The following is a 14,374-nucleotide window of genomic DNA, read 5'->3' as shown; positions in this document are numbered from 1 at the left end:
AGCTTGAGGAATCTGGGCTTGTTTAGCTTGGAGAAGAGAAGGCTCCTGGGAGACCTTCCAGTACTTGAAGGGAGTGTATAAACAGGACCAGGAACCGACTGTTTACAAGGGTGGATAGTGATAGGACAAGGGGGAATGGTTTTAAACTGAGACAGGAGAGATTTAGGTTAGATATTAGGATGAATTTTTTCACTCAGAGGGTGGTGATGCACTGGAACAGGTTGCCCAAGAGGTTGTGGATGCCCCATCCCTGGAGGCATTCAAGACCAGGCTGGATGTGGCTCTGGGCAGCCTGGTCTGGAGGTTGGTGACCCTGCACACAGCAGGGAGTTGAAACCAGATGATCACTGTGGTCCTTTTCAACCCAGGCCATTCTGTGATTCTGATAAGCTTTTGTCCTGTTACTTATCCCCTAAATCAGTATAAAAAATAATGGGTTGTCTTCAGTGTTGTTGGGATTTTGTTTTTGATACTCATAAATGGATCTACAAAAATACATATGTAGTGTGTGCAAGCAAATGCCCAAGCTCTAGGAATCATTCTATACGTGTGCATGTCGCTATCACTTTAATTATATTGGTACTTTGAGAAGTTTTCCTGCATCAGAGGTTGCCCAAGAATAATCTTTTGACAGTTTGTCTCCCCTCAGACTGCTGTGTATGAACAAAATCAAGTTAAATAATAGTTTTATGTAGAATTGTCACATCAACCATAAGTCCTGTGCCCCTCACCCTTTCTAAACTGTCTTCGTATGTAACCATTTCATGGACAGCAGCGATCTTAAAGAAAACCAGGATGTAAAACCAGGAGCAAATAAACATCAGAATATTTCTAGCTTTTCCTTAACCTACAAACATCGACCAGAACCATAATGAAAGAAGTGTCTAGGAATAATTCATTAGAACATGGCTTCCTAACAACATTACTGCAGCCTGTCGTGTGTTTTTTCTGCTCTATAAACTTTCTAGCTTTTGTGGAAAGCATAAATTGAGGGTTGTTCTGTACATTACTGGAAATAGCAGTGGTGTTTCAGTGCAGTTCTTAATGATCCACTGCATTTTTGTACACCCATCAGATCTCTGTTTCTCTGCTTTTTGCCACTGGTGCCGTTTCCATAGTTTTCTGTCCGCCCTTTATATAAGAAACATTTGGTTCATTTAATTCATTTGAAAAACTGCAGAGGGGCAGAAGTGCCTTATGAATCTTTTTATTAGCACTGTCGCTTCAAGTTATTTTCAAAACTTAGTCATTACCTGCAAGTCCTGGGAAAAGAAAATAGTCTCCCTACTTCAACGCATATCATAGCATCACAGAATGGCCTGGGTTGGAAGGGAGCTCAAGGATCATGAAGTTCCAACCCCCCTGCTGCAGGCAGGGCCACCAACCTTTCCATTTAATACTAGACCAGGCTGCCCAGGGCCCCATCCAACCTGGCCTTGAACATCACAACAACATATCATGTATGTTCAGTAGAGGATAACTGTTCAGATGTGCCCACGTCTCTAGTGTGGTTGTGTTGCCCCAGCCCTTCTGTACCCTCACTTCTGAAAACCATCAGAAAGCAGACAGGCTCTAAGACCTTTTGTGCCACCAGCTTCTTCTAGATTTTCTTAGACCAGTTTTCTGTGCAGTGAGATGGAATGAAGTAGCGTTGTCAGGCCCTATTTTTCTTGACAGAGGAACTTTGTTTTATGAGTTCTGTTTTATGTTTTATTCCTAAATTCTGATCTACCTCTCCCTTCTCTTTGCTGTTCGTGATGGCTTGGGCTGCTCTCCAGAGAAGCTAAATCATTCAGGAGCAGGGAAGAGAGCAAAACCTCAAAAATCTGGGAGAAAGGAGAAATAAATTTTCCTCAGGGAAGAAAACCATTAGCAAAGCGAATCTCCAGGAAGCTGAAACAGAATGGAAATGTTTTATTTCTTTGAGAATGCAATCTGTAATTCTGTTGCTGTATAAAACAGAGTATTCAGTTAGAGCTGGTTATTAACATCTGTTTTGTTTTAAAATGTAATAAGTGCTCACAATTATTAGTGAACCTGTTGATTTCTAGGATGTTGTACATGAGAGTAATGTATAAGGAATTAAAAACTGAATCCATATTCTTGCGGAAGCTGATATTCCATTGAGATAACAGGAAGGAGCTATTGCTGATTGCAACACAAATAAAATCAATGTTTAAACATTGCTACCCATTAATATTCATAAATCCTATGATTCTATAAATAGGCCACAAACAGGCAGTGAATATTCTGCTGGGTCTTTGACTGAATGAGGGAAATAATTAAATACCCTTTCCTCATTACGTGCCCCAGTGGTATGTTGCTGGCAGCTGAGTGTTTATATGATCTGTAACATCCAAGCCATTTTCTGTTTCCAAATAATGCAATGTCTTTGGCTATCTAACTGCCTTGGCACATTGTCCATGCTCAGAATGGGGATGGAGATGGAGTGACTGCCTCCCTGTGGGTGCTGCCTTATCCAGGTTGCTTGAGGTTTGCTGTATGCCAGTCAGAAATGTTAATGCGTCTTTCCTGCGTGAGTTGGAATGAATAGAGGATATTAATGTTCATTCCTTCACTTTTTCCTTACGTTCTCAGTGAAAAAAATAGTACCAAAATTGGCCAGGATTCAGATGTCATCCTAAAAAATTTTTTTGAGATTTCTCCTTGTTCTGGAAAGAGTATCAAGGGGAAGAAAAACTAATGACTTATGTTTAGAGTGGCCAGGTTGGAGGGGAGAGGGGAAATAATTTTAACAGTAGGAACAAGCATCATCAAATGGGGCATAGGAGACCAAGCACAGGCTTTTAACAGTCTAAGTGAACTTCCTTAAAATAGACTTCAGAGATATTTATAGCAAGGGAGAGGGAATGTCTTCTGTTCTCTTGCCAAGTTATGTAGCTGTACAATAATGTGCGAGTGCTTGTAATACAGAATGCAGTTTTGATAGGTCTCTTTAGGAGCAACAGATCCTAAATAAAAGAAACCAAAAGCGATAAGTTCACTAGCTTGAATGCATTCATGCCTATCAACAAAGTCAAACTGCTTTTAGTGGCTGCAAATCACTAGAGAAAATGTCCCTGTTCAGCTGTCAAGCTACTTTGTCGTATGCCAGCATTTTCTTTTCCTTTATAAATGATTTTGCTGTAGCCTGTGTGTTTCTTCCCTAAGTAAAATGCAGAGAAATAAAGAACTTAGACCAGGGAAACCAACAGAGGCTCTCAAAGAAGGGTATGCCAATCCTGTAGGCTGCTGAAGGCAGTGGCATGCTCTCACGTTTGTATTACATTGCCTATGTCCATGTGAGCAGTGGCAAAACTGCATTTATTGCATTTAATATGCATTTATTGCATAGTTAACTTTTCACAGTGTTTACTCTGCTTAGTTTACTGTTTTTAGAGGGGCGTGTTACTTGCAATAGTCCCTTGAAGCAGTACTATCACATCCTGCCTGACTCGAGTACAGCAAAGCAAGAGATGGCTTGGATGTATTTTGCTACATGCCCTAGATAATTCAGAATGGAAGAGTGTTTCATCTGAGACCATATTATGTGAAAGATTCCTTCTTTTATCATGCTGTTCAGGTTGTGACGTTATTAGTATTCCAGAAGGCTAAATTCTCTGGGCAGCCTGGTCTGGTGGTTGGTGACCCTGCACATAGCAGGGGGGTTGAAATGGGAGGGTCATTACAGTCCTTTTCAACCCAGGCCATTCTATGATTCTATGATTTTTGTGATTTAAAACATGAAAGAAATGACATGTTTTAGTGAGGAAGCATTTTGTGCAGGAAAACCTTCAAATATGACAAGTTGGAAGAATGCTGTTATTTAAATGATTTATTCCATATCAGTTGCTGGTTAATGAATATAAAAATACGTTTGTTCCTACATTGTTTGACAGACTGCCATTACCAGATCATAAATTTATGGGCTACTGGAAAATTGATCAGCCGGGGAATGCACAACAGAAACTGCTGTGTCCCACAGAAACTCAAAAAATAGATGTAAAGGTTTGTCTCTTTCTTCTTTCTTTTTATTTTTTTATACAGCACTCTTTTTATGTATTGGGATGTGAAGAATCTCAAGTGTAGTTTCTTTAGGAAAAAGAGCATATGCAAAGTTTGATCCTTGTTACCTGCTGATGCTTTTTAATGCTGACTTGAAAAATGAACTGTTATGTGTACCTCACCCTCAGAGTGTAGGCTGCCCTTTAAAAATCGCTACGTTTGCTCAGAAGTTCTTGAAAAGAGCTACTTATAAGGACAGTGAAAATATCATATTTGAAAGAACTCTGCAGTTGGTTTGGATGCTTGGAGGTGGTTGCCTTCAGCCCCCAGACCTCAGTTTTTTGGATAAGATCAGAGACTGAAAAGAAAGCTTCTTTCTGCATTTATTTTACACACAGCTGAATTCTTAAAGGTCTTTGGCATTGCCAGGATTGAATCTGAAACTTTGGTACAATTTGGCCTGCAGCCGAAGCTTTAAAGTCCTTTTCAGCTTTGAGCACTTGGCATAACTTCAGTAATTACTGCAACAGTAAGGGAAAACCCCAAACTACTAATTCGATGTGGAATTTATAAAACAAGAAGTTGCCATTGAACTTCTTTGGGACAAAAAATATATTCTGATGTCTTTTTCCCTTGTATGGTTGAATTTTATCAGAATGTGATACTGCCCTCAGACCGTTCAGCAATAATGGTTGCAAACCAACCTACTAAAAAGGGAGGCGTGACGGTTGCTATACTGCAAAGAAAATGACAGCATGAACATTCAGATAGCTTGCAGAAAAGCATTTCTCCTTCCCTGCCATTAATCTGTTTCTGATGTTATTTGTATTAATGGTTTTGAAGAAGGCTTCTAGATTTTAATACCAAATAGTAAGCAAATTATTTTAGCAAGCCCTCATTACTGTTTGTTTCAGGGCCCTGTGTACTTAAATATTCAAGGATTTCCACTGGAACGACATGAAGCCCGGTCACTCATCTTCACAGAAGAACTTGCTTATTGGGCACTGCCTTTGGATGAAACTAACCTTGTTTGCGATGTCACTGTCACAAAAGGTGAAGTAAGAAATACAATTAACTATTGTAATGGTCCCCAGTGTCACAGATACAGGAAATATCCTGGAGATGAAGAAGAGTTGGACTGTTGACATCATAAATGCCTGCTGATGGCCAGTGACAGAATGAAGAACAATAAAATGTGATTCTAAGGGTAAAAACAACAATTCAGTGTATGTTCAGTAGTTAATATTTATGGGTTTGTTTGCAAATGACTACAGGAATAATACTAGGACTTGGAGTATAGAAAAGACCTGGGACAGTTCAGCCTGGAGAAGACTGAGAGGGGATCTTATCAATGCTTATAAATATCTAAATGGTGGGAGTCAAGTGGATAGGGCCAAGCTCTTCTCAGTGATGTGAAGTAACTGGATAAGTGGCATAAGAAACACAGTGGATAAATGGATAAGAAACACAGAAAGTACCATAAAAATGTGTGGAAGAATTCCTTTACTTTGAGGGTAACAGAGCACTGGGACAAGCTGCCCAGAGAGGTCGTGGAGTCCCTCTGAGATACTCAAAACCAGTCTGGATGCCTACCTGTGCAACCTGCTAAATGGAACTGCTTTAGCAGTGGGGTTGGACTAGGTGATCTCCAGAAATCCCTTCCAACCTTTATGATTCTGTGATTCTGTGAAAAATAATCTATCTTTTTCCACTTTTTTTTCCCTTTTTTTTTCTTTTTTTTTTTTTTTTAGCAGTAGTTGAAATAAAAAAATAATCAGTCATTGGAAAGCGAGCATAATTTCAGTGATACACTGTGCTCTTTGTAAGGATATGCATGCTTCTCAAACCAGGAGAAGGATATTTAAAGTAGAGCACAGCCACAAAATTGCAAGTCTGTCTAGTTTTTATGTTCTACACTGTAATGCTTCAGAAAATGATGCTTTGGCTTTTTTTCTTTCTCTGGGTCAGTTCAGTCTTAAAGCAAATCTTACGACTTGCAGAGTGCTGTGCTTAAAACGATTTTAATTCTTTCCCTCTGAATCAAGCCTGCTTTAGTTATCTATATTAATGTACCAAAGTGAGTTGCTTCATTGGCAATATTCATAAACTTCTTTAGAGTTTATCCTTCAGTGTCTGAGCTTCGTAATGTATTATAAACAGATTGCTGGTGATCAGTAATGGAGTGCTGCTAGTTCTGCTTGTAGCCTGAGTTCCAAATACATTCGCAAGCTTTCATGACTGTTAAAGAGAAACCATGTAACTTTGGTTTGGTTTTGAGCTTTGTCTGAAAGCCAGCATGAAGTGCTCTTTGTGAAGTCTGCTTTCATCCCTTGTGTATATTAATTGTATTAATTGAAAGAGAGAATGAGCTAAAGAAGGAGGGAGAAACAAAATTATAAACAAAGAAGAAGATCCTGGCACATTTTGCGTATGCTGGCAGGCCTTATCTAGGCGAACGTGTCTTGGACTACTTGTTTAAAGAGTTCACAGTGTTGTGGCAAGAGCCTCCTTAAGAGGGATTTGCAATGTCCGTTGCCTTCTCTTATCGTTACTTTCTTATTTCAGAAGAGGAAACTGACAATGTTCTTTATGTTACTACCTGCAATCCTGTTTCCTTGTACTTCATGAATGTCTCTAGTAAGAATGGATACTTTGTGGATTTGTATGACATCTTCCCAAGGACAGTTGGACATGTCTGGCAGCCTTTTGTGACTGTGGCACCACTGGGAAATCCACTCAAAGGTCAAGTGATTCTGCATGAAGAGGAGGTAAGAAAAATGAAAAAGCAACGAAGACCAACACACAATCATAAAGCTGCAGCTAAATGTTTAGTTATGAACAGAAGGCAGAGTCACTAAGGTGTCTCCTTTACAGACAGAAATAGGCTGGATAAGTCTAGCTGCTTCTGAGTGCTCTATTTCTCATTACACTTGCAGCCTGAGACTTGACTCAGCTTTAGCTTTTATGTGGAGATTTTTCTCTTGCACTTTGTGGATGATTTACTAGAACCTTTTATGTCCTTTTGCATTATTGAAACTGAGTTCTACTTACTTCTTTCTGTCACTGATGGAGGAAGGTTGGCCTTTATGAAGGAAGGGAAGCTGAATTGAGTTCAGGAGTGTCAGTCAAGCAGCATGTATTTGAAAAGTATAGACTAAGCTGTTTTATGCTGTGAATTTAAGTTCTTGATCTCTTTTTAATTTTTTGAGCAGTATATGAAGGAGACATTTCCTGAGTCACAAAGTGAAGTGCTATTTATGTCTGCTTCATGCCACTGTTTTTGCTTTGTTTTGTGAATCCTGTTGCGTTCCGTAACATCTAAAATACAGATACTTGAAAGGCTATGTAAGCCTTGATATTTAGTGTATCAGCAATGAAAATTTAGAACCACTGAAGAATTCAGGGTTGGTTTGACTTAAATTCTTTTTTTCAGAGTCAGTTAATGCGTACTTTCCACAGATTTTTGACTTTCTAGTACTGTTGAGTTGAACAATTCCAATTTAAAATCTTTTTGCCCAAGAGTAAGAAGAGACAAGAGTTGACAAAATGCGGCTGATTAGTATTTGTATTTTATTGTTATTAATCATTACTCATGTAATGTGACCTACCAGTCACAGTGATTTTGTGTTTAATCTAGTCGTTATCATTGATTAATTTTTCCTTTTCCTTTTGTTTCAAATTTCGTCTTCCCATTTTTCAATAGGGGAGAGATACCCATTTAGCAGAGCTTTTTGTACGCTGAATTGGGGTTTAAGTAGTTTTCAGTCATTCCATAACTAGTATTAGAAGGACAAGAAGGACGTGGAGTTGTTGGAGCAGGCCCAGGAGAGAGCCTGCTCTCTCAAAGATGATCAGAGGGCTGGAGCACCTCCACTATGAGGACAGGCTGACAGACCTGGGGCTGTTCAGCCTGGAGAAGAGAAGGCTGCAAGGAGACCTTATAGCGGCCCTCCAGCTCCTGAAGGGGGCCTACAGGAAAGCTGGGGAGGGACTTTTTATATGGGCATACAGCAACAGGATGAGGGAAAATGGTTTTAGAGTGGAAGATATAGACCTGATATTAGGAAGAAATTCTTCACTGTGAGAGTGGTGAGACACTGGAACAGGTTGCCCAGAAAGGCTGTGGATGCCCCCTCCCTGGAAGCATTCAAGGCCAGGCTGGATGGAGCTTTGAGCAACCTGGTGTAGAGGGAGGTGTCCCTGCCTACAGCAGGGAGTTGGAACCAGATGGCCTTAAAGGCCCCTTCCAACCCAAACCATTCTGTAATTTTAGTAGCTCTGTGATAGCATTGTTCCAGAAAAATTTTTCAAGCGTTGATTCCTTTTTCTGGTCTCAAACATAGCAATCAAATTTAATACCTTACAAGAAACATAATTCTGCCTTTGGTAGAGCTGTATATGCCTTCTTTAGATTTGCCTTGGACAGTAAAGATGGCCAACAGTAAAGATGCGATTCTGAAGATACCTTTTATTGAGATTGCTTGTACAGTTATCTTGAACAGTTATAGCTGTATGATTTGGGTTATTTTGGGATGGCCATAACAAATTTGTACAATTCTAAACAATACTTGGCCTTTCTTTTTTGGCAAAGTCAATGCAGGAAACTGTAAAACAGATGGCAGTCTATCTTGTGTCTAAGAATGTTTAGAATGTCTCACACTTTTTAATATAAAACCCAGCAATATTCTTTGCTTTCTGAGTGTCTGAGATTCCCACCATGAAAAAAATTGCCAGGCTATATTGGTTTTTAACCAAATGACAGGAGGATTCTCTTTCAGCAGCAAGGTTTTAATCAGAGATCTGTCCGTAAAGCTTTGGATTGTTAATTAAGTCTGTGACTGGCTTTGCCTATCTTTATGGCATGTATTTTTCAACAGCAGTGTGACTGAGCTCTGAAATAAAGGTTGCTCTGTAGTAGCTCATTGTCCCTTTCCAGCTGACTTCCACTAAGCTGTAACCTCTTAGTTTTTTTCCCTGACAATGCTTAAATATTGCCAGTTTCCAGTCTTGCCTTTCTTAGCAAGTGCTAAATTGAACAAATCCTGTCTGAAAATAAACCCACTTATACTGCTGGAAAGTAATACTGAATTACAATGTACTGAATGCTTTGCATTAATTTAGGACTTGCTACGCAGAGTTAATATTAAGGTAGACCTTACTGAGTGTGAATGTGTGTTCCAATAAACTACACATTTGCTTGCAAACAGTCATTGTGTACTTAGGACACCATTCAAAAGTTATTTTAGACTCCCTGGGTAACTTAAGTAACCATCTTACACAGGAAAAAAAAAAGAAAAAAAGAAAAAAAAAAAAGATGAAAAATGCTTCTTTTGTGTATAGCATGTTTGTATCCATGGACTACATGAATAATTTATTTAGGATTGCTTTTCAAGCGAGGTACCAAAACACAACCATGTGCAGCTGTTGTAGTCTTCACAGCCACTGCCATCCTTCCTTATATTAGGGCTTGTGATGAGATCTCTGGATTTGTAGTTCCCCCTTAATCAAAAGATCTATTCTCAAATAGTTTAATTTTTCCCCTGAGAGCTTTGGTTCCTAACTCTTCCTGAGGTGGAGCCACGGAAAAGTCATGTGCCTTCACAGTACACCTATGAAATGAGGTGGATGTTACCGTACATGAAATTAAGTAAGATACTATTTATGATATTAGCAAGGAAGTGTATAGTCTGTGCTAATTATCTGAGTGCCTGTATCTGTTGAGTGGATAAAGGTGATCTGAAAGAAGATTCGTCCTGGCTAAGCTAGAGCACAGATAATTGCCCTCCGGAAATGCCTGTCTACTTGAAGAGTAGAGTCTTCCTTTGGGTGTACCAAGGTCTCTGGCAGCCTTAATCTCAAAATTTGCAGCATTCACATGTTAATACAAGTGGATCAGTGGCACGTTTGTATTTGGGGCACGGCTCCAAGGATCGCCTGCTTGTGCTAAGGATGCATCAAACAGGTTTGCTAAAAAGACCAATAACGTAAATTGTATGTGTGATGCTTTAGAGATTGGTCTATGTATACTTACAAAAAGACAGAAATATGAACAGTATTTGCAGAAATCAGAAGCTATACTTACAAAAATAAAAATAAAAAATCACTTGACAGCTGGTATTGCCTAATTAGTGGTTTTATGAAATATCAAAAGCTATAAAATTTTTCCAAGTTTCTTGTTTAATCAACGTCTTTGAAAATGAATGTTTATAACTAAGTTTTAAAAAGAACCATTTAAATGGTTGATAACTGCTGGAAAGGATGAGGTGATGATATTGTAGCTCTTAGAATAAGCTTGTAATTTATTTCTCAGATAACATCCATCTGGATTCAGTAGAGCCCTCCAGTGAAATAAAATGAAAAATCACCATTCCTCCTTGTCCCTTTGAATAAAATTTTACTAGAGCTGAACTTCTTCAGGATTTAGTTTTATTGTATAAATCAGACATTTATCTGGTTTTAAGGCATCTCTACATCTTCTTGGAAGAAAGGGTAGATTATTCTATTCTATGAAGCGGCCAGTAGGCTCAATGAGCCCATTTGACTCTTTGTTTAATCTGAGCTGACAGTCTTCTGAAAGCTCAGATCATTTACTTGCAAAGTGGAAATTGCAACATAGAGGGGAAACATGCATCTTTTTAAAGCCTCTGCCCCATCCTCCCCACAAGTATTAAGGGCATACCCCTTTTTCCTAAAGCCACAAGTGTGCCTATCTCCTGTAACTTTTTCTTAATGCATTCCTAATATATTTAGCAGTTGGAAGAATAGCAAGTGAAAAGAATTTTGAAAAGCTCTGTTATGATTTCATATTGGATGCATATAGGAAGAAAATACACATTGAGCATTGATTCACATATAAATTAACTGCGTACTTCATTATTTTCTTGCAAGCTGAAAGGCTGCAACCAAACTGAGTAACCTACAGCCTGCCTCAGTGAGCACAATGAACTTTGTCCAAGCAGTGTCAGCCAGCTTCCTTTAACTCTGCTTTTATCTTTCTCTGTCAGGAACTGGGATAGGAAGGGAAGGAAGTGCTTTTCCTTGTCCCACGTGCTGCTGGGGCTTTGTCAGAGCTCCCACATAGCATGTAGTGAGAGGAAGTATGTGACATAGGAGTTGACGTGGGGATCCACCTTGCTCACTACTTGGAAACATCCTTTAAAAGAAGATAGTTTTTAACATGTTGTGATCTAGACAGACACGTGGGGATCTGGGAATGGAAGCATAAAAACATAGAATCATGAAAATATAGAATGGCCTGGGTTGAAAAGGACCACAATGATCATCTAGTTCCAACCCCCTGCTATGTGCAGGGTCACCAACCAGCAGACCAGGCTGCCCAGATCCACATCCAGCCTGGCCTTGAATGCCTGCAGGGATGGGGCATCCACAGCATCCTTGGGCAACCTGTTCCAGTGTGTCACCACCCTCTGTGTGAAGGAATGACTTGCAGCCTCCCAGCACTAGCATCTGAAACCTCTGTGTAACATTCTGATGTATGCACTCAGAAGAAAGATCTACACCAGCAGTATTGCCACTTGTGCATCACTCCAGAGGTTGTGGAGTGGCACTAATAGAAAAGATGCTTGTGGACATGAGACAAGGTGAGTGTGCACTGTTCAGAGCTGTGAATCACTCATCTGAAGCTCACAGCAAAGGAGAGTGTTTGCAGGCTTGCGTGAGCACTGAGGGCAGAAAAGAATGAAGCAGCAAAAGTAAGCATGGGGAGAAGAATACAAGAGGGTTAAGCTGAATTGTTTATACTGTCTTACTCTGAATTTGAAATTTATTCCTTCCCGTAGCTCTGCTCTGTCTGCAAGACCATAAGAAACAGCTTCCCATACCAGCAAAGTGAAATCACAGCCCTGCTTGGTTTCAGGACTTTTAAGAGGAAAATGCTTGCTAAAATAAAAACAGCAGTAAGGAAAGGGAAACTTTGCAGTAACTAAAAATAAAGGCCCAGCACTTCATGGGATTGGTTATTTCATCTGTCCAAAGTTTGGAATTCCAGACACTGGGGTCGTGAGGTCGCCCAAAGGTTACTTTTCTCCCAGTCAAGAACAAACATAGCAGAATTGCACACCAGCCTCTTTTCCCAGCCCACTTGAGGAGTTGCCAAAGCTGCTTTTGGACGTGTTTGCAGTGACGCAAAAATCTATTCTTAAACACAGACAGAATATACATCAGTCACTTAGCACAGAAGGAAACCATTAACATCAAAAGGGGTGGAGTAGAGAGGTTTTTTATGTTACCAACTGCTCTCATAAATTTAACGCTAAGTGGAAGAATGTAATTGATTCGTATGTGCTCTTTATCTTATGTGGAAGGCGAATGCGTTCAGCGTGCTGCTGAACCATATAAATAAAACATGGCAGAAAACCAAAATCCAAAGCAAATGCCCTATTTGTTTCCTGAACCACGTTTCTGTAATTTTGGTTTGTAATACATAAGCAAACTTCTTTTTTCAGACGTATTCAACTCCAGCTGAAATTCCCAAATGCTCCAAATAACATGGTAATATTTTACGTGCTTTACCATATTTAGCTTCGAATGACTGTCATCACTGAATGAAGTTAATTCTCCCAAATAATCCTAGTGAAAGTATGAAGCATACCCAAACGGAACAGAAACACTGTGACTCAGATTGTTTGTACTTGTTTTATTTAGGACAATTTTGTGGGAATTTATGTTTTACTCCCTTAACGTCTGTCGTGCGTTATTGCAGATGTTGTACGTGGACAGTTTACTTTTAGTAAGCCCTTGCAGAACCTCATGTCCTTAATGCTTCCTTAAATGGCAAACAAAAAATTAAAGCCAAGGCTTCATTAACGTGTTCTTTTGTACCTTTTCAATTTCATTTGATGCAGGTAAGGCTGCCTCTGAATGATTGTTCCCTTGAACTGTTAGTTAAAGAAGTTAGGAGCAGCTACAATACTTTGTAAAAAGGCATGTTTAAAATGACCCTGCAAAAAAGCTAATCCTTCAAGCTGTGTCTTTTCTGTGTCAGGTGCATTCATTTGTATCATGCACTCCTGACTTGGCTGCAGCACCTGAGACACGTTAGGTCCATGTGGCACGTGGATCACAGCAGTGGAGACAGCTGTGGCACTGTGCAGCAGGCAGGGAAAAAGCTTCACCCACACTGCACTCCCTGCCCCATGTGTGACCTGGAGGTGGCAAGGGGAAATGTTGGTCCCCCTCCCCATCATTTGACATCGATGAGGCATTGAGTAACAGTCTGAGGAATCTGAAGTTGTTCAAAAGTTAGCATACCATATCTTCGCATGTTTTATGTGGAGGATGCTTGCAGTACTGTTCAGAATCCTGTCTTAGTTTTAATCCTCTGGAGCCATCCTGCTGTCCTCTGGCAGCATTCTCCCCCTGACACTAAGCTCACTGAGCACCCAAGTCACAGGATTTTCACACACTGGGGTTTTTAATAGGCTTCAAGGAATCAGAAGCTTGAAGTGTGACATTGACAGAAAATACTAAGCCATTTGTAAGTTGTAAGTTAGGCAGTCGGTACTTCAGAGTAATGCTAAGGAAACAAAAAAACTGAAAGCAAATATTTTAGTGGTTTGACAGAGCAAAACTGGTATGTCTTGCACATGTAGCTGGCTGCAGCTTAGACATGCTAGTCTAGTTTCTGGAGCTTATGCAGGAATGGAGGTGAGCTGTATAAGAAAAACACCATGGAAAAGCTGAAATACTCAAGCCATTTTACAGTTACTTAGCTTGCACAGGTTACATTTCTCCTTGGGCACTGAAATGGACCAAGAATATTCAGCCTGTATCCAATGAAGCCTAGATAATCATTTCAAAAAGCTGCTTGAGTTTCAAGAGTGCTTCAAACAGATTTATTGTAGATTCTTAAATGGGTTTGAGATGTATGCAGATCTGCTTTTCTTTTACAGAGCAATGTTGTGTTGTTGTTGGATACAAACAATGGTGCCATTCGTCGGCTTTTGCTCTTGCCAGATGCTCAAGATTCTCCCCGGAGAACACGCTGGTGGAGCAGCAAGGAAGAGACGGTGAGAAATAGCACTTGCCTCTATTATCATAGAATCATAGAATGGCTTGGGTTGGAAGGGACCTCAAGGATCAAGAATCTCCAACCCCCCTGCCACAGGGAGGGCCACCAACCTCCACATTCAATACTACACCAGGCTGCCCAGAGCCCCATCCAACCTGGCCTTGAACACCTCCAGGGATGGGGCATCCACACCTCTCTGGGCAGCCTGTTCCAGCACCTCACCAGTCTTATAGTAAAAAACATAATATACTCTCTCTGTTGGAAATCATAGCTTAATATGGCAAAAACAGCCCCAGGATTGTCTCTTTTACTGTTGGGGGGACCCAAGCACTGAATTGT

General features: G+C 40.1%; 2 protein-coding genes across 4 annotated transcripts in view; one reads left to right on the top strand and one right to left on the bottom strand.

The window, feature by feature from the left end:
- NAA16 (N-alpha-acetyltransferase 16, NatA auxiliary subunit) overlaps positions 1-14,374 on the bottom strand; it is a 366,631-nt gene that overhangs the window by 192,905 nt on the left and 159,352 nt on the right. The gene's annotated exons all lie outside the window — the stretch shown is intronic.
- VWA8 (von Willebrand factor A domain containing 8) overlaps positions 1-14,374 on the top strand; it is a 174,965-nt gene that overhangs the window by 112,991 nt on the left and 47,600 nt on the right. For all 3 annotated transcript variants that reach the window (XM_052705551.1, XM_052705550.1, XM_052705552.1), the window contains 4 exons: positions 3,900-4,008; positions 4,920-5,058; positions 6,571-6,773; positions 13,917-14,033. In XM_052705551.1, coding sequence (XP_052561511.1) covers positions 3,900-4,008; positions 4,920-5,058; positions 6,571-6,773; positions 13,917-14,033 — 568 coding nt within the window. The remainder of the gene's footprint in view (positions 1-3,899; positions 4,009-4,919; positions 5,059-6,570; positions 6,774-13,916; positions 14,034-14,374) is intronic.

This window comes from Tympanuchus pallidicinctus, unplaced genomic scaffold, assembly GCF_026119805.1.
Source record: "Tympanuchus pallidicinctus isolate F22 unplaced genomic scaffold, pur_lepc_1.0 scaffold6, whole genome shotgun sequence".
NCBI classification, from domain to species: domain Eukaryota; kingdom Metazoa; phylum Chordata; class Aves; order Galliformes; family Phasianidae; genus Tympanuchus; species Tympanuchus pallidicinctus.
Note: the sequence above shows the minus strand (reverse complement) of the source record. Positions and strands in the feature narration are given on the sequence as shown.